The 25505-nt window shown below is 41.0% G+C and overlaps 1 protein-coding gene across 7 annotated transcripts in view; it reads left to right on the top strand.

Moving 5' to 3' along the window:
- LOC143330183 (dedicator of cytokinesis protein 9) overlaps positions 1–25505 on the top strand; it is a 79296-nt gene that overhangs the window by 21732 nt on the left and 32059 nt on the right. For 4 of the 7 annotated variants that reach the window (XM_076746504.1, XM_076746499.1, XM_076746503.1 and 1 more), the window contains exons 2-5: positions 14612–14728; positions 21182–21271; positions 23901–23983; positions 25108–25177. In XM_076746504.1, the coding sequence (XP_076602619.1) occupies positions 14612–14728; positions 21182–21271; positions 23901–23983; positions 25108–25177 (360 nt within the window). Of the gene's footprint in view, positions 1–45; positions 424–11186; positions 11450–14611; positions 14729–21181; positions 21272–23900; positions 23984–25107; positions 25178–25505 lie in introns of those variants that run through there. The other 3 variants (XM_076746501.1, XM_076746498.1, XM_076746500.1) reach the window with 2 other exon arrangements.

Genomic DNA, 25505 nt, shown 5'->3' with positions numbered 1-25505 from the left:
AGGTATTCCTACGAGCACAGACTGGGGCAGCCAGGAATTACAGTGAGACTCCTCTCTGTGTGTGCATAAATTCACTCTCCAGCCGTCCTCCTCTCTGGATCCTTTTGCCTGGATGCCGGCGCTCTCCTCGCATGAGGAGTTGTGAATTTGCGGGTCAGAGTTAGATCATGGACCAAGAAGGAGCAGGGGACGATCAAGGAAACTGGGTCACTGGCTGGTTCTCCTGACTGATGCCTGTTTGTACCTGGAGGAATGGGGTGCACCACCAGCACGGTTGTGTTTGATGGGCTGCGTACTGTCTTAGAGAGGAACTGTAGTGGCTACATCTGTAAGGGAGCAGCTGAGCCCATTGGGCCATCTGAGGCTGAGCGAGCGCTGAGTCGGAGAGAGTCGCGTGCATTGCCAACACCGAGAGTGCTTAAGGTGTGTGTGTGTGTGTGTGTGTGTGTGCAAACGCAATGTGTATAGTTTTGTGCTGTTCATTACATTCAAATTGACAAAACTATCTCTATATTAGAGATGAAATGAGCAATTATTTTCATTATAGATGAATCTGTTATTTTGGTATAAAATCTATTCATCGTTTGGTCTGTAAAATATCAAAAAAATAGTAAAAAAAGAAAAAAAAAACAATACCTAGCACAAGTACCCAGAGCCCAAAGTATCATCTTTAAATGTCTTGCTTTGTCCCAACATCAGTCAAAAACCCAAACATGTTCAGTTTTCTTTAATAAGAAACAGCAAAAAGATCAGTGAGACTCCTTGTGGCACTGACTCTGGTGTAAAAGGCTCCTTTCAGAGTAGTTTTTCTGCTCAGTCAGGCATCTCATAGTGCTGCTGTATCACAAAAGTGGTGATGAGATTAATTAATAGCTAACGGCAAATTATATTAAACAGAGAAAAGCAGCATGTCCTCACATTTGAGAAGCTGGATATGAATGATCCAAATTGTTGTTGAATCATTTTCTGTTGATGGCGTCACTGTTTCACCACCAGCATATACAGTATATACAGTACATGCTGTGTATTGAGTGCTGTCTTTGAATGTCTAAAACACATAATTTTTCCTATGGAACTGTTTCTAAGTGGACCGTTAACTTTGACATGTTGCAAATTATTAATGTTGCATTCCTTTCCTGATTTCTTCTATTAAGACAGTAAAACGCAGAGCATGAATAAGATAAATGATTCAGGTGATAATATTAGAATATGTTCATAAAGTGTAACCTATTCCTCAGTCAATGAAACACCAAACTGATTTCTTTTTATTGACAATGGTACTTATGCCTTTCATATTTGACAGATTTTAGATACAAGTGCAGCAATAATCATCGTCATCCTCATTTCAGCCTTGAATATGTATCCATGAGTGTTAACAGTAGAAAATGTAGGGCAGTAGGAGGGCTGGATCTTGCCTCTCACTAAGCGCTGCATGGGTTAAAGCCTCTGTGGGTTGGGATGTGGGTGAGGGGGTTGAGGGGGGACAGTGAGCTCTGTGTCTGTTGGAAATCAATCACCGCTCTTCATCTGTGAACCAGCGGGCTTGGCAGGGCTTCTGCTGCTCCGTACCAGCTTGTCTTGCCCTTCTTGTTTGTGTTTACTTACTACTGTGTGTATGTGATGTGGCCTTCCCGTCGATGGTTCATCAGATTCACAGCAGAGAGCTGAGTGACAGTGGCTCCGGCTGAGAGCAGGGAATTAGGTCAAGGGCATGGTGGCTTCTCCTGGCTCAGGGATGGTCTTATCATCCAGACGGGGTCAATTAATCCTCTGTCAGCATTTAGCAGTCTTACAAATCAATAGTCAAATGTGTGCAGGGAATGTGGTTTGCTTAACGCGTTTCTGTCAGAGTGCAACCTTAATGAGCTTTAAACCAACAATCAGAATCAGAATCAGAATCAGAATCAGAAATACGTTATTGATCCCCGAGGACAAATTGTTTTCATTACAGGTGCTCCTGTAGCATGTTGCATGTAGTGCAATTCGAAGAGAAAAAATATATATATTTAAAAAACAAAATATATACTGAGAACTATCAAATTTACGCATAGACAAAATGGCAAAAATAGATAATAAAAAGAGTATATACAGTAAAGGTATGTGCTTTGTTTTTTTGAACAATAGTATACTGATATTGTACAGGCTTGTTATTATACATATATACTGTAATAGATTAGAATGTACAGAATGTGCATTGTGATACAAACGTAAGTTATATACAGTGTAAAAAATAAATAAATGTATGACGGTGGATATTACACAAGTTAAACAACAAAAGGCAGCAAAAGGTTATCAGACGAGTCAAAAATAAAACTAAATGTATCAAGAAATAATACAGTATTTAAATAATAAAAAATGGGTATTAAAATAAGTAGAATAACTATGGCTCAGTTAGCAATTGCAAACTTTTGATTAGCATTAGCAGCTGGCTAAAATGCCATTAGCCCACCTATTGTTACAACAGTGCCGTTTTAGTTATAGTTATCCTAGGGTGTGTGTGTGTGTGTGTGTGTGTGTGTGTGTGTGTGTGACATCAGTGCCACATTCAAGAAGACTGTGGCTAGCTAGCTTAATTGGGAACACTGGAGGCTAACGTTAAATGCACTAAGCACCAGCCTTTCCAGCTAGCTACCTTGCTGAAGCTAACTTCCTTCATAAAACCGCACCAGCCAGTACATGCACAGTAATGGTAACGACGCTGCTGCTGAAGCTACACTTTATAAACTCTAACAACTAATGCTAACAAAGTGAGTTAGCTGATGCGAAAAGTTCACATACACACTCAGGGCTTTTAGCCTGACAGTTAAACAATAGGAAGTTCATCCACATCTTGTTCTGTAGATGCTGACTTTAACTTTCTGAATGTCTGAAATTAAGCAGAACAGCTGTTGTTCACCATCAATATTTCCACCTTTGTAATCCATTAGGCCTGGTTATAAAAAGATATAAACCATTATGTTCGCCCTTTAATTCCTTCTGATTGCAGCAGGTCATTATCACTGGGAATTTAAAACAGAGATGATGAGGTTAAAGGCCAGGCACACTCAGACAATCACAGACAAAGCTGTCTGTGGGAGGCTGATCTGTACTCTCCAGGCATGGAGTAAGTAATTAAACTGCCTGTTTTGGCTTTTTTTACTCCTCTCTGTTCTGCCTTTTCCTTCCTCATGGAAACTTGCACCTCATTCCCCTCAGGGGGTCAGCTGCCGTCTGAATTAAAAGTCACTGATTTGAGATAATGCAGTGGTAGACTTTTGCAATTCAGTAGTGTCATGTTTCGTTGTTGTTTCTTGTTCCAGTAAAAGTGATCAAGAATACTTCTCAGTGTTCTTGTATCGTCATTCTTTCCTTTCACAAAGGTTCAGCTTCCTTCCTTTATTTCGGTGAAGTGTTTGAGGCCAACAGTCAGGCTGTAACAGAAGTTTTTATCAAGGAATGTTGTTGCAGGGAATGAAAGAGAAAGTGGTGACGTCAGCTTGGTCACAGATAAAAGCACCTTTTATCTGATGATGTTTTGGGAGTCTTGCTTCTAACTTAGACCTGTGATGGTTTTCCTTGCAATGAGCCATGCCAAATGAGTCAATTATGCTATGTTTATAAATTCCATGTTTTGGGGAGTTGATGAAATACCTAACTTGGGTCTGCATGTCATCAACCACAAACTGTTTACAGATTAAATGCGTTTCATAGATTGAATTACTTGAGTAATGCACTCCTTTCCTCATTGATAGAGATGCCTCATGCTTTCAACTTGGAGGACAAAAAATGGCTTATTTACAAACAAATAAATACATTGATATTTAATTTATAAATGAAATATTAAACCTGCAGTGTGGATCTTTTGTTGACCCCCTTCTGGCAGTGAGAGTAATTACACAAACACTCTCAAGTGCTAATGATGCTATAGCCTCTGCAATACTCCTAGTAGCATTTGCTACAGCTGCTGCCCACTTCAGCTCAAACCAGTCATTGCTTGTTGACGTAAAATGCATCGCTATCTGTAAGCCAGCGCACTGATGCCACCACAGACGCCACATATACAGAAATACAGAGAGATTTGGTGATGATAGGCTGAATCAGCATTTTGTCAATTCGTTTGTCAAGGACTTGAATACAACACACGTTCATTTATGTGAAATAATCTTGCAATCCAGCTTTAGAAAAATAAATAAATTCCAAACAAATAAAACATTTTATTAATCTTAAATATGAATAAATAAATGTTTACATTAGTACAAGCACATCTATATTTATGTTTTTTATTTCTACATTTCATATTTGTATTTCATATTTAGTCTTTTATTTAATATGTCTCTGTTTATTTCAGAATTGATGTAGGTCTGTACTGACTGTAGAATGTATTTATCCATTGATGATTAAGTCACTTTTGTCCTCTATATTATAATTTCATCTCAGTTCTGCTAGTACAGTATAGTCCACATTTCCTCTGCTATGCTGATGTTTGACATAATCTGTAAGTGAAAGATAACCAGCGTTACATACATACCTTGTTCACCAGTAGATCCCAGACACTGACAGCCAATAAGATCAGACCGTGTAGCTTTCATGTCTTGCCTTAATGGATTTACAGTAAAACAACAGCACACTTTGCTTGACTGCAGGGTTGTTTTTCCTGGTGATTGCTTCCTACTTTTGAGACATTTCAGCCACCCTGACGTTCCTCTAAGGGAGCCTCAGACGTCACAGCATTGATATGTTTGTGTGTGTGTGTGTGTGTGTGTGTGTGTGTGTGTGTGTGTGTGTGTGTGTGTGTGTGTTGCTCACTTACTGACTGATACTCGGGACCATTATCTCCAGCACTCAGGCTCACGTACTTAAAAGACATTCTGGCAACAGCAGTCTGATTTTCCCACAGATTCAACAGCAGCATTATTCATATTCAATACTGCTAGTTACATTTAAGGCTTGGACTGATCAATAAAGTTCTCCTAATTCTCGTCTCTCGGCCTGTATTAACCTTTAGTATTACAACAATGATATTTAAATGTTATTACCACGTGTATTGTTGTAAAGTTACTGGAGACTTTTTTATTTTCTAGCTCTGCTATGTGAGACGATGCTCGCTGCCTCTTGATTGCATCCTGTTATTTTTGATGCCATTGTGTCCCACATCCTACTACAGCAGTGTTATTAACAGAGTGTGTAGACACAGCGTGGTGTCATTATTACCTCCATGTTAAAATCTCATTCCCAGCCCACAGTCCAGTACTCTCAGGGGGATGGACTGAAAACAGGCTGCAGGATGGTGGGTCCTGGTGCTGCTGGTGTAGCGAGGCGTCGAGGGGTGGGCCATGTTTTTGTTACATTCCAGGTTACGCCCTGTTTTGCTTTAGCCCATGCTGGGAAGGCCTGGTGATTGCATCAAGCCTTTGTTATGTAATCAAGAAGTCCAGTCGAAGTCCTTCCTAGGCTGAGAGTTACTACTTGATAGATGTGGGATAATGAAATGTGTACAAATTGCACGATGATAACAACAAACAAAATGAAGTGAGAGGAAAAAAGAGCAAGAAATCCACAAGGCACCCAAATCTGCACAACTATGTACACTTGATACACGAGTAGATTCACTAATGACACATCCTGTCCCATAGTGAGTCTGTCAGCATTGCATCAGATTTATTACACTCTGACATATGTTGTGCTAACCAAAAAGTAACCATGCAAGAACACTGTAATTAAATAGAATGTGTATTATGTGTAATTATATAAAGATAAATCACTTGATTTGATTATTGTGCAAGATGATGTGGCACAGTGAATGGAAATTAATTTCTTTGTTAGTCTGTACTCTCAGTTCTGTCATAAAATGACTCAGTGGTGATGCATTTAAATTCAGCTAAAGTGGCTTCACAGGACAAAACCAGAAACTTTTAATGAATTTGCTTCAAAAAATGATGTTCTGCCTGACTGGTTTCAGCACAGTTCCAGACCTCAGAGGGCAACCAGAATCTCCATCACATAAAGTGTAGTCATCAATGAAACAATCTCTTTTTGCATACATCTACTACCAGTTCATTTATACTGAGCACAGGGCAAAATTCAGCTGCATGTTAGCAGAACACGCTTTTTCCAAAACATCCTGTTGGTCTGCTTCTGGCCATTGCGACGTTTTGTTTCTTAACACAAGTGTTTGTTCTGCCACTAAAAGGGCTCAGTCGGCCTTCCTGTTCAGACCCAAATGCCAACTTACTCCAAAGAAATACATTTGAATTGGTTTCCATGGATAGATCTGCACAACATTGCAAGGTCTGAATTTGATTTAAGCACTAAGCCAAAAAAAATGTGAGCACTCTGCAACACCAGTATGTTATTTGGGAATCGTGCACCAGGGCTGCCATGTAGAAAGGAAGTCTCTCTGATGGTAGTTATCTCTTATTGCTGCAGATATGTCTGGGGGAGGAAGTCTGCCTTTGTTCGAGCTCAGAGATAAAAGTTAAACGTCTAGTACTTGTAATGTAGCATTACTCCATGCACAATGATGTACTTTTAAGGAAATGTCCAGTGATGCTAGTGGGTTATTAGTGTAGTTTCATGGATAGCCCACCAAATTGCATTTTCATTGAACAGTAAACTGTCTGCAGTTGTTTCCGCAGAGTCTGGTTGGTCCGAATGTAAAATGACTTCATGGATTAAACTGCGTCAGTGAAACAGCATTTAGTCTTATCATAAATCAGAGCGTGTGATACAGTAAACAAGCATGTGTTTTACAAAGATGTCTGATAAAATCGGCCTCAGGATTGTGCTTCGAGGAGGAAGAGGAGGAGTACACTGCACTATTCGCAGTGAGCATCCAACCAGGAATTCCGCTTATGATAAACATTCAGCGAAATGAAAGTCATTGTTGAAATAGCAAATGTAATCCTGATGCATGTTTTATTGACAAATTTGTAGTTTTCTGGAAAGCACCTGCTTGCTATTTACGGGATTTAGTTTTGGCATATTTAAAGAGTTCAGCACTGTTGTGTACAGTGTATCAGCAAAGTCAATGAAAAGTACATGCTTGTGTCAGACAGGAAGTGTGTGATGACTCAATCTGCTGTTCTTAAACCCCCACCCCCACCCCCCCGGTTAATGAGCTGACAAGCCCCCAGGATGACACTGATTTGTAACCCATTGCACTATGGAGCCTTTTCACACCAGATGCAGAGAATTAGCTTATATCCCTTAAACACACACAGACACACACACACACACACACACACACACACACACACAGTCCTCAAATACATCAAGGTTTACTGATCTGCATCTATGTCAGAGGGCAGCTCACCATAGTCAGCTGAGTGAGCGATTAGGTCGAGTTCACATCAGGGTAAGGTGGCTTAGTGTTTAAGATACCACATAAACATCCCCAGGTTTGGTTCCAGCTGGGGACCTTTATTGCACATCATATGCCTCTTTCTCCCCTTGTCTCTGTCTCTACTGCCAATTTCCAATAAAAGCCAAATCTAAAATATTAAAATATAAAATAGGTAAAAGGAAACATAAATTGATTCTGAAAGAGATCCCCTCTTTGCATGCATCTCACTTTCAAGTACAGTGAGTTCAAACACTGGAAGCAGGATCAGTTAGCCTCCATCTAAGTGAAAAAAACACACCTTCCAGCAACTCCCAAAAAGTCTCATTGAGTTACATGTCAGATCTTGTTAGTTAGTGAGGCACCTGGGCTTTCAGTGTCATGACGGCATGCAAAGCTGGCAACTTCAGATCGAGGACAGGACTTGTGAGATATTGCATGTAGTCGCTGTTTAGCCTACCCCTTCATCAAAACTTCAAGCTAAGCTAGGCTAACATTAAACAAACCCCAGACTTCTCTGTGTACTAGAAACAGACTACACTCGTATTGATCATCTCATCTGTCTTTGGGGAAGACAGCAGACATAAAGTTCCTTCCAGGAGCCACGGTTAGCCTAACGCTAGCTCAAAACACCACAACCACCACCTCAACTGTTATTCAGTACAGGTTATTACTGTTACTAATGTTACTGCTAACTGATGTTCACTCGTCACTTGTGGTCATACAGGTGAACACAGACAGCTTACATCTTAGCATGTCACCTGATGGGCTGCCAATAATCAGTGCCAGTTAGTGTTCAGCGATAATACATGTTCATCCTGTTTCAGCATCAAAGATAAAAGTAGTGAATGTACAACAATGGCTCCTGTGAGTGTTACTAGACGACGCTTGCTTTACGTCCTTTGTTACAGTGACATACAAAATAGCTGATAACAGAAATAGTTAGAAAAACAAAAACGTGACCCCATAACTGCTAGACAATATATGTTTGCCGTGTTTATAGTGGAGGTCGAGGCCAAAATTGAAAGCAGTGGCGTCATTAGGCCTATTTTAGGGGGGCTTCAGCCCCCCTAAAATGTTCTTAAGCCCCCCTAAATAATTTGATATTTTTTATTGATTTTTTTTTTTTATTGATTTTTTTTTTTTTTTTACAAAAAAAATCTCTGACAAATTTTATATAATAGGGCAAGAATAGGAGTTAAAATAAATATTCACATTACCTGTCATTAATTTATAATCATAAATCTGTCCATTTCCCTTTATTTCATGGTGTAAGGTAGAGAGCCCCTTCACTGTGCCATTACCCAGTCCATTCCACTTGGCCGTGTAGAGTACGCCCACATCACTGAGAATCCAGTCCATGTTTTCCCTGCAGCGCGTTGCAGCGCGTGTACCTACCTTTGCAGCACACAGAGCCAACTATTGACTAGAGCAGCAGTAGGAGAAGAATGGATATACGAAGGTTTTTCAAAAAAGTAAGTATTCATCACTGCTGGTAGCAATTAGTTAGCTCCAGCCCACAGTTAACAGCAGATTGAACCATGAACCAAGCATTTCCCATTTTACAAAAAAAGAAAAATTATAAATAAATTAAATGAAAAAAAAAAAGACGTATAGGCGATCTCGGCTCACGTCTTTTACCTCTGTTGTTTTGCGGCCAAGAGGTAGATTCCAGCCATAAAGGAACACTGCATATGCTAATTAGCTAGCCAGTAGCTAATATCATGGTCCTGGTTGTAGTGTCCAGTGTGCCCTGCGCTCTCTTCAGCCTTTGGGGGCACAGCATCAGTTGTGTTTCTCTCACATTATGGATGCACACTGCGGGTTACTGAGTTGAGCTGATTCCACTATGATTAATTTATCATTATCGTGAGTGGATGATAATAATAATGATAATAATAGTAATAATAAGCAGGCTAATACTAGCCTACTACTAGTACTACTACTACTACTAGTAGTAGTAATAATCAGAAGAAGAATAATGATGATAGTAATAATAATAGGCTAATTAATAATATAATAATGATTATAGGTATTTTTTGTTGACAGACTTCCTGAGTTTATTGTTTATTTTTGTTGTTGCAGTAGAGTATGTCTGTTAAATCTGTTGTGTTTTTCTTGTTGATGGTGTTTTAATGTGATCAAAAAAAAAAATTCGGCATGTGTTTTCATTAAAATTTAATGGTGGCCTAAAACAATTGAGTATCTCTACTAAATCTGTCCAAAAGTGGGAAAGTTATATCCCGGTTCTTGTTCGTTATTTGTTTTTTGGATTTCCTAATGTCTACTACATTCATTCATATCCTGTGCATCTCCAGGGGGCTAAGCCCCCCCTGTCCTCAGAACCTAGTGACGCCCCTGATTGAAAGTATCTAAATATTTTATCAAGCCTGAGGCTACGGTGTTCTATAACAAGTCAACTGTGGGAGGTGGACTTCAGGAAGGGGCGGGGGTGTTTAGGTTTTAGGTTGAGCACGGAAGGCTGGTTGAGGTCTGATGAGTATATTACACTCAGGCTGGACTCCAGTAAGGGCTGAAACAAGAAAGTATTTTATTTATCGATTAATCCGTTTTCTATAGTCTGTGAAAAATATTTTTAAAAAAGTGAAACGACACAGGTGACTTCTTCTAATGTTTCTTGACTAACAGTCCAAAACCCCCAAAATATTCAGTTTCCTTTTTTACATGTCAAAAACAAACAGCAACCCACATTTGAAAAGCTAAAACCAAACAATGTGTCCAGTGTTTTTTCACTATTTCAGCATGAAAGATGACTGAAACGATCAGTTGATTTTCAGAATAGTTGCACCCACAACCATTTCTTTCATATGTAATTCTGTATACATTAACTTTATTGTGACATGAGAAAAATATTCTTCGTATTGATACTGATATCACGAACAGACCAGCCTCCGTGTGGGGCCCACGGGGCCGTGTGACAGTGGTAGGGGAGCAGCTGGAGAGCTGACCTGGCCCCTCCCCCTCACCTTAAGCTCAGACGCAGGCATGAAAAGATAACATCCTCCCCTGCTGTGGCCCATGGAGGAATCTGTAGGTCGGGCCCACTCTCAGGCGGCTGGTCGGGGCTGCGTCGTTCTGGAATGCCCCTGGAGCAGTTGCATCAACACGCAGTGAGACAGAAGCTGGGCCTAATCTCAACTCTGTGATTACTAACAGTTTCTATCACAGCCGCAGTCATGCAGTGGAAGCAGGCCAGCAATAAAAACTCCACTGACTAATGTTTGTCTGTCACAGTTTTTCGTGACTAATTTGATATAGTGCACTACTGATTCAGAAAGAGCTGAATGATCTGCTCCGCTGTCTTCAGCAGTTAATGTGGGTCAAGATTTGTCCAAATTATGTCTGAAGCGCCTGCTACAATCTGATGAGCTCAGTCTGGCGGCTTATCTGCGATGTTTACGTGAGAAATCGCCGCTAAATCGCCGCCACTGATTCGCTAGTTGCTGGCCTCACTCTGCGTGCATTCCACATGTGTTGGAGTGGTTTCTTTGACTTTTGCGACACGCATGCGATTGAAGTGGCCCATTGTTGTCTCTCTCTCCCAGTTTGTTCTTCTTGATGAAATTCAAGCCAGCTCTTATTTCAGCTGTCCCACACAAGGCGTGGACACTCCCTGACCAGACTGTAATACTTGAGGAATGTGTATCTTTTGTTTGCTTTTGTCAACCCTGTGTCACTGTGCAGGTGGATAGTGTGGGGTCAGATAGCTTCATTGTGTGTGTGTGTGTGTGTGTGTGTGTGTGTGTGTGTGTGTGGGTGTTTAACTCCCCCAGGCAGCACAGCTGAGTGTAGGAGGGGCCACCTCCTCAGCCTGGGTGTGAGTCCACTGCTTTCAGACAGGCAGAGCAGTCTGAGGAAGGAGGGTGTGAGCACGAGTCTGTGAGCAGAAATACAAACTTCACAAAGTTTTTTTCCGGCACCAGGATTTTCGGACATGCTGGCTGCCCACTTCTCTTTGGGATCTAGCTCGGAGACTTCTTACCACAGCTGTTGACAATGCAAGGAAGGGCTGGTAAAGCTCCAAAGAAGGAGCTGGTCATTGAGAGTCCGCAGCAGTACAAGAGCTTTGCTGCAGCTGAGGCTGAGGTAGATGCGGTGCCACAGGTGGTGGTAAGTCATTCAAGGACTTCATATAAAGTACTTGTAGATTTAAATCTCTTTTTGCTCATCAGAGCTGTTCCCATCTTAGAGTTCATCTTACAGTGCTGTAAAGGTTAGCCACAGTCATAAAGTCCTGAAGCAGGTGTCATGTGAGCGTCTGTCCCGGTTCACTTTTGTCATCTCTTTCCTTAAACACACAGTGTTGCCAAGTCACATTCAGAATGTGCAACGTTGGCACCAGCATGGAGGAATGTTGAACTTTAATGGCTCTTAACTACCTGGAGGGAAGCAGCTTCCTCAGGTTTAATCCTAACAATGCCCTTGGCTTGTAAAAACATTTTATTTGGCTCAAAAGTCAACCCTGATGACAGCAATTGTTTCCTGCTGTGCAATGAAGGTGTCCAGCTCGTTGAATCTGAGCGGTCAGTAGCAAAAGATTGAATGTATTAGTGAGTAGAGAGGCACTACACAGCACCATTGTTCACTGGTGTGAGAGGGTGCAGTGATGGGAGGAGTGGGCGCCGTGGCTAAACAGCTGCTGGATCACTGTGGAGAGGGAGTGGAAGAGATGGCTTCAAGAGTTTCTGTTTTATGCTCCTTCCAGGCATGACTGTCTGTTTGTTGACTTAATTATACAGATATGGAACACTCAGCCTGCATTGTTGTGGTCTGATTTTATTTTTAGACTGTATTTATATACTGTAGAAACAAGCTAGATGTGTAATATTTTCAGCCCACAAGACATTAACTCAGGTGTTTTGAAAAGCCATTTCCAAGAACTAATATGCCAGTAATACAATATAAAGCTGGGACTAGTTCCATTGGCTATGGTCAGCACTGTTGGTTGAGGAAATGACAGCGCTCTTGCTTATTATGTATGTTCATTTTCTTACTCAGTGCTGAGTGTACTGTGTGGTTGACCACTGTCAGCCACTGACAAAGCAATGAGGAAGAGCCCGAAGGGTTTTGGAGGAAAAACAATAGTCAGCGACAACAGAGTGGGCTGAGGAATCCATCACTGGTGAGAAGAGGGCACCATCTCTGTAATGGGGTCAAATCTCTTTGCAGCTACTTTAAATATCAGAGTTCCCTTTTAATGGCAGGTGTTTTTGAGAGCAATGCCTTCAGCTTCAAGTATTTGGCACAGTAAAAGGTTTTGTTGTTTTTTCTCCCTTTGTTTTTGTGTAAAGGTGTTGAACGTCCCGAGGCTGCTCATTATTAACTCCTCTCACTTCTTGCAGAATGTGTATGTTAATTCCCCTGATTTATTTACTTCCGTACTTTATTTCCCTCTGTGCATTGGTACATTATGACAATGCAGCTGTGTGTATCTGGTGTTCTCAAGGTTTCACTGTCTGGCACCAGCTGTGTATAGAGATGTAGAGATTTTAGCCATTTTAGATATGTACACACGTCTTATCTCTCTCAGACGTCTCTAATTCCTTCCTGATTTACCTGTCCTACCTGCACGAATCTCGGCATCAAACTCTCTACTTTTTCTCTCTCATGGTCAAGAGACAGAACAGTTTGTTGAAGAGTGACTACACTGAATTGCAACCACATTTGTGTAACAGATAAAGCTGTGAATAAACAGTCGACTGATAGTGTCACTGGCAGACATGGTGGCACCGTCTCTGGTCTGCTATCCCCTCCTTGTCCTTGAAACTGATTCAAGGTCCTGCCCCCTCTGTCCTCAGTGTGAGCTGTGCTCTGTTATTAACAAGGTTGCTAGCAACATGTATTAAAGCAGGTCGATATCCATGACTCTCCCTCTGAGATCATGGTAGTATTATCAGTCCCAGATGTGGAGGCAACGTGAGCTGTGCTGTCACTCAGTCCTGAAGTCTTGCCATGTGTCACATGTGTTCGTTTTGCTCTCTTCCTGGCTGTTAGATTTATCCTCCCGTCCCATCAGCTACATGTGTTGACAGCTTACTCTGCATCTAGTGGCTACTGTGTCTTTGCAGTGCTTAAGCTCTGCCCAGCCTTGGCCGCTGGAGTTTAGTGGGTCAATACTTAAACATTATCCAAACACATGACTCGATGCACCATAAATCCATAATCACCTTTTGATAGCGTAGCCGCATCTGCTCTTGAGAGTCAGCAACAGGGTCGTATCTGAAGCTCAAATTGACCTCTGATTAAGGATTTCCGTCAAGTGCACTGAAAGTAAAAGATGGGAGGGGATGGAGGTTTGTTTGTTTTATGCTGTAGAGTGCAATTGTGTTGTATGTAGTGCTTATTATTGAAGTGGAGTGTAAGTGTTTCCTTCACACACATGTCATACGCATCTGCTCTCACGGAGGGATAAGCTCATCAGGGCCTTCCCACTGCCGAGGCGGATGCATTTTCTGTGCGCAGATGGAGCCCTGACAGACTTATCACAGTGTATCTAACAGATAACATGTGCTGGTAAAACCCAATGTGACAGCATAGTTCGATCAATCAAACTCAATGTAGAGGCCTGTCTTTGCACACCCCCACCCCGGCTCCTGTGCACAGCTTCATGTGTAGGCTTTGGGCTTAGACTAAGAATATCATACGACTTTGCTGTTTTTTTTGGTTGTTAGTCGACCAGATCATCTGATTATACTAGCATACTATACGTAACGTGTGTAGAGATGAAATGCTCTTTAGTGTGCATTCCACGGTTATTACACAACTAGTCTCTGTGGTTACTCTAGCTGAAAGAGTAATCATCAGTAGCAGAAATCTAGTCTTACTTTATACAGTATTTAGTGTACACACCCCACTGGCAGGGTATTAGTAGCTTCCTTGAAATCAATGTGCACCATACACCAGCCCCAAGTTCACTCTCATTCTGTAAATTTTGCCTCATGAATATCTGAGGACTGAAAATTTGTTTAATAAAGTGAGCTGTGCTTCACATATCGTGGGATCAGTTATAAAGCACAGCCAACCATGAATGGTCAGTTTGAATGCCATTGCCCATCTTTCTCTGTCCTTATTTCCTGTCATCTCGCGACTGGATCTATCTTATACAGGTATAAAATTTGAAAATATAATTTAAAAAACGCACATGCCAAGTTTCTTTCCTTCAAAAGCTGTGTGTTTACATGCATGTTATCGTATTAGTTTTAGAGTTACCGTTATGTGTGAGCTTGTACATATCAAACAATCCAATAACGGTGTGTGCTTCGTCTCTCTCAGGTGAAACCAAAGGTGATCGAGCCGCTCGACTACGAAAATGTGCTGGTGCAGAGAAAGACACAGATCCTCAGTGATGTCCTCAGAGACATGCTGCAGTTCCCCCTGGAGGACTTTGAGGTGAGTTTCACACCTGTTTCATGCATGTTGGCTGGGCAGAATGCATCACATTTGCACTTGAAAGCCTGGTTCAAAAAGTCTTGTTGTAGTAAATCTGGCTCTGGGTATTGTGATTTTCACCATGGAAGTGATGTAAAGTCAGTGGTGGTATGTAGCTGAGGGAGCGGTAACAACACTGCCAGAGTCAGGGCGTTGATTTCCAGTAGGGCTGCTCGTATAACTGCTGTGGAAATGAGGTATTTTGAAAAATATCCACTGAATAATGCGCCTCAATGGCTGAAAAATGGCACAGCTTATACTTACACTGTAAGTCATTAAAAAGTGCTCCACACAAGGTCACACCACTTATTGTTATCTGTCCAACATCATACCCACCCACTTGCGTGTTTTCTTTGTTGTATTTGTTTGGCTTTTGCTGTCTTTTCCTTTGGCCCTGGCGTGGCCGGTGTTGTGAGTGCTGGGTGGGGTCGTTCACAGAGCCTTTCTTTTTGTTTACATCCTTCCACGCTATAGAGAGAGAGGGGTCGGGGGCCATCTGTTTAATTGGCTCATTCAGCCTCCAGTGTTGTGACAGAGCTAGTGTTATCTCCAGCCACATTGCACAGGACGGACGCTCCCTTGCACTTTCCACGATGAGGACGGAAAATCTAAAATGGAAATCTGGCCCAGTGCTGGTACTTCAGGAAATGAGACTTCTTTGAAAGATGTGTCCTTAACAACAACAGCGATGAAGTGTACAGAATATCTGACCCTGCTGCTTGGTCTCACGGTGCAGTGGAAATTTTATATAGTATGGGCTTTTACTGTCAAAGTTCTCCTTTCAGTGAGAGACGTCTTTCTTTCACTCTCCATGATTACTTTAACATGCTTTTTCTGAATACACTGGATGGGAGAGTAAGTGACTATTTGTTTCATGTGACTGTGAAATAGTTATTGATGCACTTTAATTTGCTTCCTCTCAAATGCCTTTCTTACCTGTACCTTAATCTGGGGCAGTTCTCCATCATGCATAGAGGAGCTGATTACACTGAGGACAAAAAACCTTCCACCACAGCTTTAGTGGGAGTGAAAATCCCAGATCGTGTCCATGAGACGCTGCAACGTTTTCGCTTTCTTTTAAGAAAGCTAGAAGGAAAATCTGATGGTGTAAAGACCGAAGTGTCAGTCTTCAAAGACATCAGACAAGGGGCTGCATCATTCTGTTCTTTTGTAGCGCCATCACTTTCAAAATAGGGTGTTCAATTCACAAGTTCAAATAGTTGAGGGGTCCCAACCATAAACGGAATGTCTCCAACGTCTGCTCTGCCTTTGTTGCATGTCATCCCCCAGCTCCCTCTCCCCTCTCATTTCCCGTCATCTCTCTGCCGTAATACACTTTTTTGGAAATCAGTACCACCATTATACTCAAGATTCCTGAGTGTACACCGTTGAGTCAAACAGCAACACATTGTATGACAATATTATTGTGTGAGTTTCTAGTTTTTAAAAAAGCTTTATTTACATGATAGCACTTGAATACACCAGATGGGGAGACTTTTCAAATCAGTCTGTATTCTCAAATGCATTAACGTGAAACAATAGCATATTTTCGACATGAATAAAACAGAATTTTGGAGCATTACTTCAACTGCAATATACATATGGGATGGTGGTCTTGTCATGTGAGGACAAACCTTTCCTGTAAAAGCCTGTCTGAACCACTAAAACCACTATCTGACCCAGATAGTGTGGTGGGTACTCACTGTAAATTCATTTAGAGCGAAGAATCTTTAATGAATTCCCACTTGTGGAGCTGTGCAAACTCTCATTAATATAGATGCTAGCTTACTTTCTAACTGTGGGTTTGGCCCTGTATAAAGCCAGAGGTTGTTACAGTTTCCAAAGGTCTGGCAGCTGGGGGCTCAGTGAGAGCAGGCCAGCCTTGTGTCATGCTCCTCCAGGCTGCTGCCATGAACATAACATACCAGCTTCACATACAAACACTACATTGTCAGGGGCTGACAGGTGATTCTGGATGAGAAAAAAAAACCAAAACACAACAGTGACTGAGCCTAACATCTGCTTCGACCTCCCCGGGCTCCTGTTCAGGCGAGGTTTTAATCAGCTTCCGTGTCAAGGCCCTTTCAGTGTTCGGTGCTTTTAGCGAAAGGAGGTACGAACAGTGTGTATTCATACAGAAACCTCAATATGCATAGAGAAAGCGGTAAGTATACAGTGCTGACTGGTGATAAATCAAGGCCAAAACAGACTGAAAGAGCTCCTCTGTCTGCGTGGTTATTTTTGTATAAATCCTGTTTTTGGGTGTTCCTCTGTAATAGAAACCACTATCAGGTCTCTACCTTATCTTATCCCCACTGGCACATCAAAGGTCATGTGTTGGTACTGGTCTTATGTGAACCAGTGTTTGTATCATCTCCATCTGGTTTTGATCTGGAAGCTACTGGCACAAGGCAGTCCTGTGTAGGTTTCTCTGTGCTTTGTCTGCGAGGTTTCTGGAGAAATTTGTCGAGGATTACCAGGAGGGGCCCCCTCCTTCCCTCCTCTCCTCAATTTTTTATTAAACCACAGTGTATGTCTCTAAATGATAAGGCTGGAAATGTTATATGTTTTTGTTATTGTAAAATAATCCCATAAAAACACCGAGAAACAACATGTTGGTTGTGGTTTTCGATACTTGCCAACTTCCCCCCCCTGTCTGTGGCACCGAGCCCAAAGATCCATTTGTTCCTACTGAAAAGGTATATTTTTAAAAGCAGGTCACAAAAATGTGTAGTTTTATTATGTCAAATTTTATCTGATGTTTTTTCTCTATTATATCTACATAGTATTATTATTTTTAGACATTGATGTTCCCAGAGGATGAATGGTACAGACTTTGGTAACCCCTTGACTTTTCCTCTAGCGCCACCATGATGTAAATACCTTAAATATAAACCTTTGTAATTTATTTTGTCACCTTTTAACGTGAATTGCTTTGTCTCTTTTTTTGCTTTTCTTTTTTCTTTTGTGAAGCACTTTGTGACATCTGTTCCTAAAAGGTTCAATATAAGTAAACTTATTATTATCAAATCAGGTATCTGCAAAACTAATGGCATTCCCATGAGCCTCAGCTGTACTGCTTAGAGCTAATTAACAAATGTCAGAAAGTTAACACACTAAACTAAAATGGTGAGCATGGTAAATATTACACCCGCCAAACAGCATGTTATCGTGAAAATGTTAGCATGCTGACATTAGCATTTAGCTCAAATCCCAAACACTCATAGTCTTGTTAAAAAAAGGCTAAATAGTTACTAAATAATCAGGACACTGCCGTTTTTAGCAAACATTGCTCAAGTAGCGTATTTGTTCGGGACTACTTTCAGCCACAGTTTTGGTGCAATGGAGGTCTGTGGTTCAGAGGAATGAGACACATCATGGCTGACAATACTTGTTTGTTAGAGAAATAAATTGCTGGTTTTGGGCTTTTCATGGGATTTGTTGACAGTAACAAAACTATAGAATGTCAGCCCCCTATTGTCCCGAATTTAGGAAATGTGAGGCCAGTGCTGACGTGGTAATGGTCGGAAGGACACTTGGTTCAGATTTGGCTGAGGAAGGAGAATCATTTTCCAAATAAAACGTTGATGGATGCTGAGTGCAGCATGCACGTGTTAATTTGGGGCTCATTTCACCATAGTTCTCCCTGGCGACTTGTAGCCCAGTTAAAGGCTTCCTGTTGCCCACTTCCTGGCTCCCTCTTACCTCCATGCATGTTTATTTCTCCTGCTTGGATTGCAAAGATTATCATCTCCTGTGCAGGAAACCTGGCTAGCAGAGAGGAAGGGGAGGCTTCAGGTTAACAAATACGAGCTCGGTATGGAATTTGTCATAGTTAATGTAGCAGTGCTCCGTCAAATTTCATTTCATTCAGAGAGACCGAGGAACATTTATCATCATTATGTATTAATCTGTCTGTTATTTTCGTGATTAATTGATTGTTTATTTGGTTTCTAAAGTGTCAGAAAATGGTAATAATGTTGCAATTTCTGTAATTTATTTTAAATGTTGCGGTTTCATAAAGTCAGTGGTAACAGTCGAGAACTTAAAATTTAGTTTTCAATGGTGTAGACAGTGAAAAGCAGCAAATCCTCACCTTTGAGAGGCTGAAAAAAGACTTTGGTATTTTTGCTTGAAAAAATGACTTAAAGGTACAATGTGGACAATATGGCCAGAACTTTATTTTAAAGCATCTGGACGTGTCCACTGGGAGGCTGCAGAGCCTGTTTCCGCTTCTCGCCAACAATCCCCCGGTGCTCCGAGCCCTCAGTAGGGCCAGACTTCAGTCAGCTGATAGGGTCAGTAGCTGCACGGCTAACCAAGCTAATTAGCTAGCGGCAGAAGTAGTAGCTACAGTGAAAGATAGCTACAACAAAGAGAATAGTGAGCAGCAGTTAGCACTCACTCTGGTGATGTACAGCTCCCTTTTTGTTTGGGGTGGCTCATTCTTCACCTTCTGCACCTTTAAACATTTATTTTCTGTCAACAGAACTATCGATTAATCTACAAATCATTTCAGCCCTTTATTACAGTCAAGAAGAATGATTTACAGTTTCATGCTGTGAAGATAGCAAAATATTACCTCAGAAAGTGTGCTCTGATGAATGTTGATTTTTTATTTATAAAGGAAAAAATGTATTATTTTAAATCAACATAATGTTTTCAGGGTATCGCTGGATTGAATTGTACACATATGAAATATACATGTTTTCAATTCTAAATACATTTGATTTATTCTATGTGATCTAAACTTGGCTCTTTTTTATGAGATACAAACACTGTGTGGTCACAATGGTTTCATTTGGTTCATTCTGCAGTAAATTGGGCTGTGAACTAATGACATGGAACATATTTCTGCTCAAAGCGCTTTTGATTTAAATAAAATGTGTTGGGAAAGATAATCGAGGTTTTGTCTGCACTAACACAGCTGATGAGCATTTGACTCAGACAAAGGTCGAATTCAGTTGCCTCCTTTTAACTCACACAGCTGAACTGTTATCACTTAATGGTTGTATTCATATTTCACTCTTGCTCACAGGGATTACGTGTGGTCAGATGCACTTTATTTTTACATTTCAGAAATAATCCTCCTGCTGAGACACGTTGATGATGTTGTTGGACATAGCAGTATTTTATTCAGTTTAATAGTGCTCCAGCTTTCACACTGCTTAAAAAACACTAAAAGTCACCTACTGACAATCCTGAAATACTTCAAATTCTTGTTTATATACTTCATTCCATCACCTCCTTCACAGCTTACTTCTGGAGCCTCTGTTGTAGGAGTTATTAGAATGAGAGTCAAAAAAAGGAAATGTAAAGTTTGTTTGTGTTTGGATATATTATTTGCCACAATTTCTTTCTCCATCAGCCACATGAGGGAAGCTCTGTTCCTGTTTCTTTTTCTCTAAATCAGGAGTTCAAATATTGAAAGAGAGCTCCAAAACACATCTCTCAACAGTTACTCTCATAAGGGAATCAAATAAATGAGAATTCAGACACAAAGTGGGATGCATTTATGAGCACATAAGCAAATCGGTCCTATATATCTGTCAGTATATAATTGCTCAAAGTGGATGTTTTCACATTGATACCTGTGAATCAGTGCATCAATAACTGTAATAAATTGTTTATATTCTCACTTTTCATCCATCAGGACAAAACTGTCCAATACTTTTGTAAATGCCTGCAAAACAAGTGACATTCCCCTAAACCTCAGCTGTACTTTGTGTTTCAAGAAGTGGCAAATGTTAGCATGCTAACACGCTAAACAAAGATGGTGAATATGGTAAACATTATACCTACTATACATCAGCTTGTTAGCATTGTCACTTTGAGCGTGTTAGCGTGCTGACATTAGCATTTCTCTCAAAGCACATATGTGCATAAGTGCAGCCTTAGAGAGCAGCTATCATGTCTGTTGACACTTAGTCGATAAATATATGCATGAATTATTACTCAGACAGTAGAGCCTTGATTTGTGCTCTGTTGTGAAACGGCTGTTTGGCTCCAGTGCAAAGTCAACCTGTTGGTCATTAGTGAAAGTCTTAAACGAAGCGTTAGTGGTGCCGAGATGCTGATTACTCGGAGTGCATCTGTACAACAGTGGCAGAGAGCCAGGCTCAGGGTGTGTCTGTGGGTCCTGGAGCTGAAAGCATCCTGCCTCCCTCACATACCACCCCCATTGAACCCGAAGAAAGACACCGGTCCTTTCCCGAACAGAATAATATTTAAAAGAACACCCCTGAGCAACTGTGTCCAGCTGAAACCACAAACTGTAATACTGGGTAAAGGTGTCCAGCTTGAGCAATGTCTTCCACGTTTTGTTTCAATTTCATTTTTACAATGTTGTCATGTTCGTTGTAATTCTTCTTTTTCGGGTTTTCTTGGTGAATAAAACATTTCTTTGTTTTCCAGATTTCAACTTTGAGGCGGCAAGGGAGGACACTCTACCCTACAGTGCCTGAAAATGCAGAACGAGAGGCCCAGAGTTTGTTTGTTCAAGAGGTAAGACCATGACAACATATTTTCTTTATCATCTTCTTAGCTTGAGCAATGGCATCCTACATAAACGCACAACTTTCTGCCAAAGTTTGAGCAGTTTCAGTTGTTTCACATAAGGGATTTCTTTATTTGTTTTTTTGTCTGGACTTTTCTCACAGGTTTGAAGAGGAGGGTTGTGCGACTGTCAGTCTATTCCCCCAATGTCATTAACAAAAACTAAATAAACAGTTTCATTTAATGTCATCATACATTTATGGGAAATATTGGGAATATTGGCAATATTTCACAGTTTTATAGGAACCAAAGGTGAAGTCAAGTTAATGTATTTGTTATGCACAGGACATCAAGTACAACTTTAAAGCTCTGTCGCAGATTACACACACACACACACACACAGTTTGAGCATGAAAAACCTGGTGGCACCAGGTTAGAAAGTGGTTAGGAAAGTATATCACAGACACATCGCTGCAGAATAGTGACACTGATGTGAGTTATTAACCAATTTGTGATCTAATATTAGCAGCAAGGTACACAGCACATCACAGGGCGACAGGAAGTAGCCTGTAGAAGCTGCTGCGTAAATGGCATCTGGGCTCAGTCCAGATTACTGGAAGCAGCTGGACAGTTTGTACTCTATTTCCTCATTAATGTCTATTCATGCCAGCGGACGTAGGAGTGATAAAGTGCAATTAATTTCCACTGTCCACAAGTATATCACACGTCTGGTTATTTTCCGTCAGTGTTGGTTTATAGTGCTGTCGGTCTGTGCTGAGTCTTGAACATATCTGCTATCAAATGTTTCAGCTTACACGCAAGTTGTCAACATCCTTAAAAACACACACTGAAGTGCCTGAAATGTGTTGTTTAGTCATTTGATTGCAGCTGGAATGGGAAAAGAATACTTGTTGTGAATCATTTCCAGTTGGTGCAGATAAAATTATGATTTATGTCTACAAGAGGGAAGACGTAGTTTCCTCTCATAATCGCACTGGTTTTCCATGTGGCCCATGCACACTGCTTTTACTGTCTTTTTAAGCCAGAGACCAACTGGCTGCCGACAATTCACCTCTAGGTCAAAGGTCAGTGTTAAGGGAGCCTTGTCTGAAGACATAAGGACACTTAAACTGCCAGTCATGTGTTGTGTGACATCAGCAGGACAGCTGTGTGGATCAGCCCAGCAGGAGCCTCTCTGTTTCCGATCACTCTCCTCATCAGGTTGCATCTCGGCTCCCTGACGGAGCAGTTCTTATAAACGGCACGTATTTCTTCAGAAGAGATAGCAGCGAGCTGCTCCTATCACTGACTTTAACAATGAACAGATGTCTCCTTTCCAGGGAGATAGAGATACACTCCCTCCCACTTTCTACTGGTGGGTGGTTAGACTGAGTGTGAACACTAGTCATACACTCCTTTTTCCTTAAGGATTTCACAGCATAGAGGCTTTAAATGTTGCCCAAAACAGCCAGCGTATTTTGTCAGCCACTTCATCGAAACAAATCAACACCACTTTCTTTCAAAATCGCTCATCTTGTGGATAGGTTTCACTTCTGTTCGACAGGATGTCAGCTGAAATTTGAGGATTTTCAGACTGTCTTAGAGTGGAGAACCTAACACTTCTTTACACATCAAATACTGTTTACAGCTCTTGGGAAAACTGTGTGGATGTAAAAAAAAAAAAAAAAAAACCTTCAAGACCTTCAAGGGCTGTGAAGCCTTCTCTGGCTCCAGAGGGAGCTGCACGAAATCTGAAAAATTGCCTCAGGTGACATCACTTGAGGCAATTTTCTCCATCAGTTGGGGTTGAAGGCAACACGTTTGAAAATAGGGACTTAGCGTTAGAACGAAGTTAGTTTACCAGACCGTTAAAGCCTGCTCCTTATCTTTGTTTGAGGATAGCAGCTTGCAGCTGCACTACATACCCTAAGATCAAGTGGCATTGTGGGTAATGTAGGTGTTGGGTTTTGACAAAGAAGGTATGGAACAAAAAAGACAGTATGGCTGGATCCGCCCTGTTGATTTTGATCAGTTTTTATCCATTGTGACTCTGACAGTGTTATAGGAGTATAACACTAAGTCTTTTGAAGGTGTCAGTATGGTTGAACGGAAGTGCTAGTCAGATCATCAAACAGCGTCTGAAATCCTCTCCCACCGCAAAGTTCCGACGCTAGAATAGAGAGGCCTGCTTCTGACCGTTTCTGTAACTTTCCCAAGCCAGCAATCCCACAATTATGCCTCTTTCATGCAACAGTTGGTCAGTTGTGAGACGCTAAGCAGATTTTTTACTCTTCATAACTACTTCTGTGTCTTTTTGAGTATACAACCCATTGAAAACCATGAATGCCTTCAAGGAAACATTGTTCGAAAGTGTGCAACATTGTATTTAAGCTATTGTTGCATCTCGTCCGGTGCAGCAACCGCAAGCTTCTTGCTCCACCCTCCTGTTTGGCCATTGTGAACATTTATAAACACTCGTGCCTTCAGACATTATTGGACAACGCAGCTTACAAACTGTTCCTTTGAAGCATAGTGATGCTTTAACACAGCCCCTAAAATAGTATTGCATTGTTTATAGCACTGACTCACTGTTAAGTGTGTTTTAGTGGTCTGTAATTTGTCTTCTTTGTCTTCTCAGTGCATTAAGACCTATAAGTCTGACTGGCATGTCGTCAACTACAAGTATGAGGACTATTCTGGAGACTTTCGACAGATTCCAAAGTAAGTCTATAGTTGAAAACCTCGACTCAACTGTACACTGTATTCACAGAGGTAATGTGGTTGTCTGCCAAGACATTCTTACAATGGGCAAGTAAGAACAGCTACTGTATGTAATATGTGGATGCCAGAGGTTTTAAACTAAGAGACACACACAGTCACGCACATTCTTTTGTGTGATAAACTGTCATGTTTTTCTTTCCTGCCTCTGACAAAATGTTGTTGAGACAAAATGACGAGGAAACACGCTTACAAATAATTTTTATTTCCATGCAACAAAAGAGCGTTTCCTTTTCACGCTGCGCTGGATAATTCCCGACTGCAGCCAGTGTGGAAACCACCCTCATTGTCTGGAGATTGTGTCATCAGCTCCAGCCTCTTCCCTAAAGAATATCTGTTTTACTGTCAATATGTCCGTGTAAGAGTCGACAATGACCTTGTGACTTTCACACCGTCGCTGCTGCCAAATGTTCTGTCGCTTAACTGAATCTGGGGAAGTTAAAACAATACGTGGTGACGCGGATCGCCTGTTAAAAACCTCACACTATTTTCAGATGTTCATTTTCCAGCAGGCAGTATACACCTCAACGTGCCTCCATGAACAGTGCTGCTTTTCAGCACTCCTGGAATTTACATTTGCCATGATGTCGCCTTTTTGGGACTCTCTCGAGAAGGCTGTAAATATGCAAAATTACTTGTTTTTAAAAAATGACAAAAGGGAAAAATCATTTAATCTCAGTCACGGCACTTGAGAGCACATGTGCTCGGAAGATTTGCAGCGTGAAAGCAAGAAAGAAAAACTCAATCTGCCATTGCTGTTAGGGAAAGTGCTAAAAATTCACTTACTAGCAGAACAGTGGACCTAAATATCAAAAGTAAATGTGTTCATTGAGAAGAGTCCCTTTCCAAAATGGTAAATTAAGATATTATTACATGAGCTTCTATGTTTAACACATAAAATGTAATTAAATATGACTAAAATGTCATAAAAAAGTTGTCATTATCTCAAAATTGTACATTACCAGAGTTAAGGGTTACTTTGACTTGTACTAATCTGTTGTGTTATGTGTTGTTTCTGGTTAATACACATTAAAGGCGTCTCTTAATGAGAATTAATTGTTTTACAGCAAAGTGTCCAGGCCTGATAAACTGGCTGTCCATGTGTTTGAAGTGGACGAGGATGTTGACAAAGATGAGGTGAGTCTACGTCTAATGCATTACTGGTCATTAACAGTGTCAGCCAAATCCAATCAATAACAGAGTAATGAACTACATGTTTTTGCTTTGTGTTTATAGCAAATTATCGGGTTTCCAGACTGCATTTACTTTATTAGAAACCCGGCCCAGAAAAGACTGCATGCCGCTTATTGTGCCTAATTCCAGTCATCCGTTTTGCCTTTTCCATTTTCATCACAGCTGTTAAAGAGATAAAAGGCATTTTTGTGTCTAATAGCTGAGTCTAATGGAAAGAATTAAGTGTGATTAGACTTGAGGACTTTTTGCTGGCGCGCAGCGAAATTTTCAA

The sequence above is a fragment of the Chaetodon auriga genome, chromosome 13, assembly GCF_051107435.1.
Source record: "Chaetodon auriga isolate fChaAug3 chromosome 13, fChaAug3.hap1, whole genome shotgun sequence".
Lineage (NCBI taxonomy): Eukaryota > Metazoa > Chordata > Actinopteri > Chaetodontiformes > Chaetodontidae > Chaetodon > Chaetodon auriga.
Note: the sequence above shows the minus strand (reverse complement) of the source record. Positions and strands in the feature narration are given on the sequence as shown.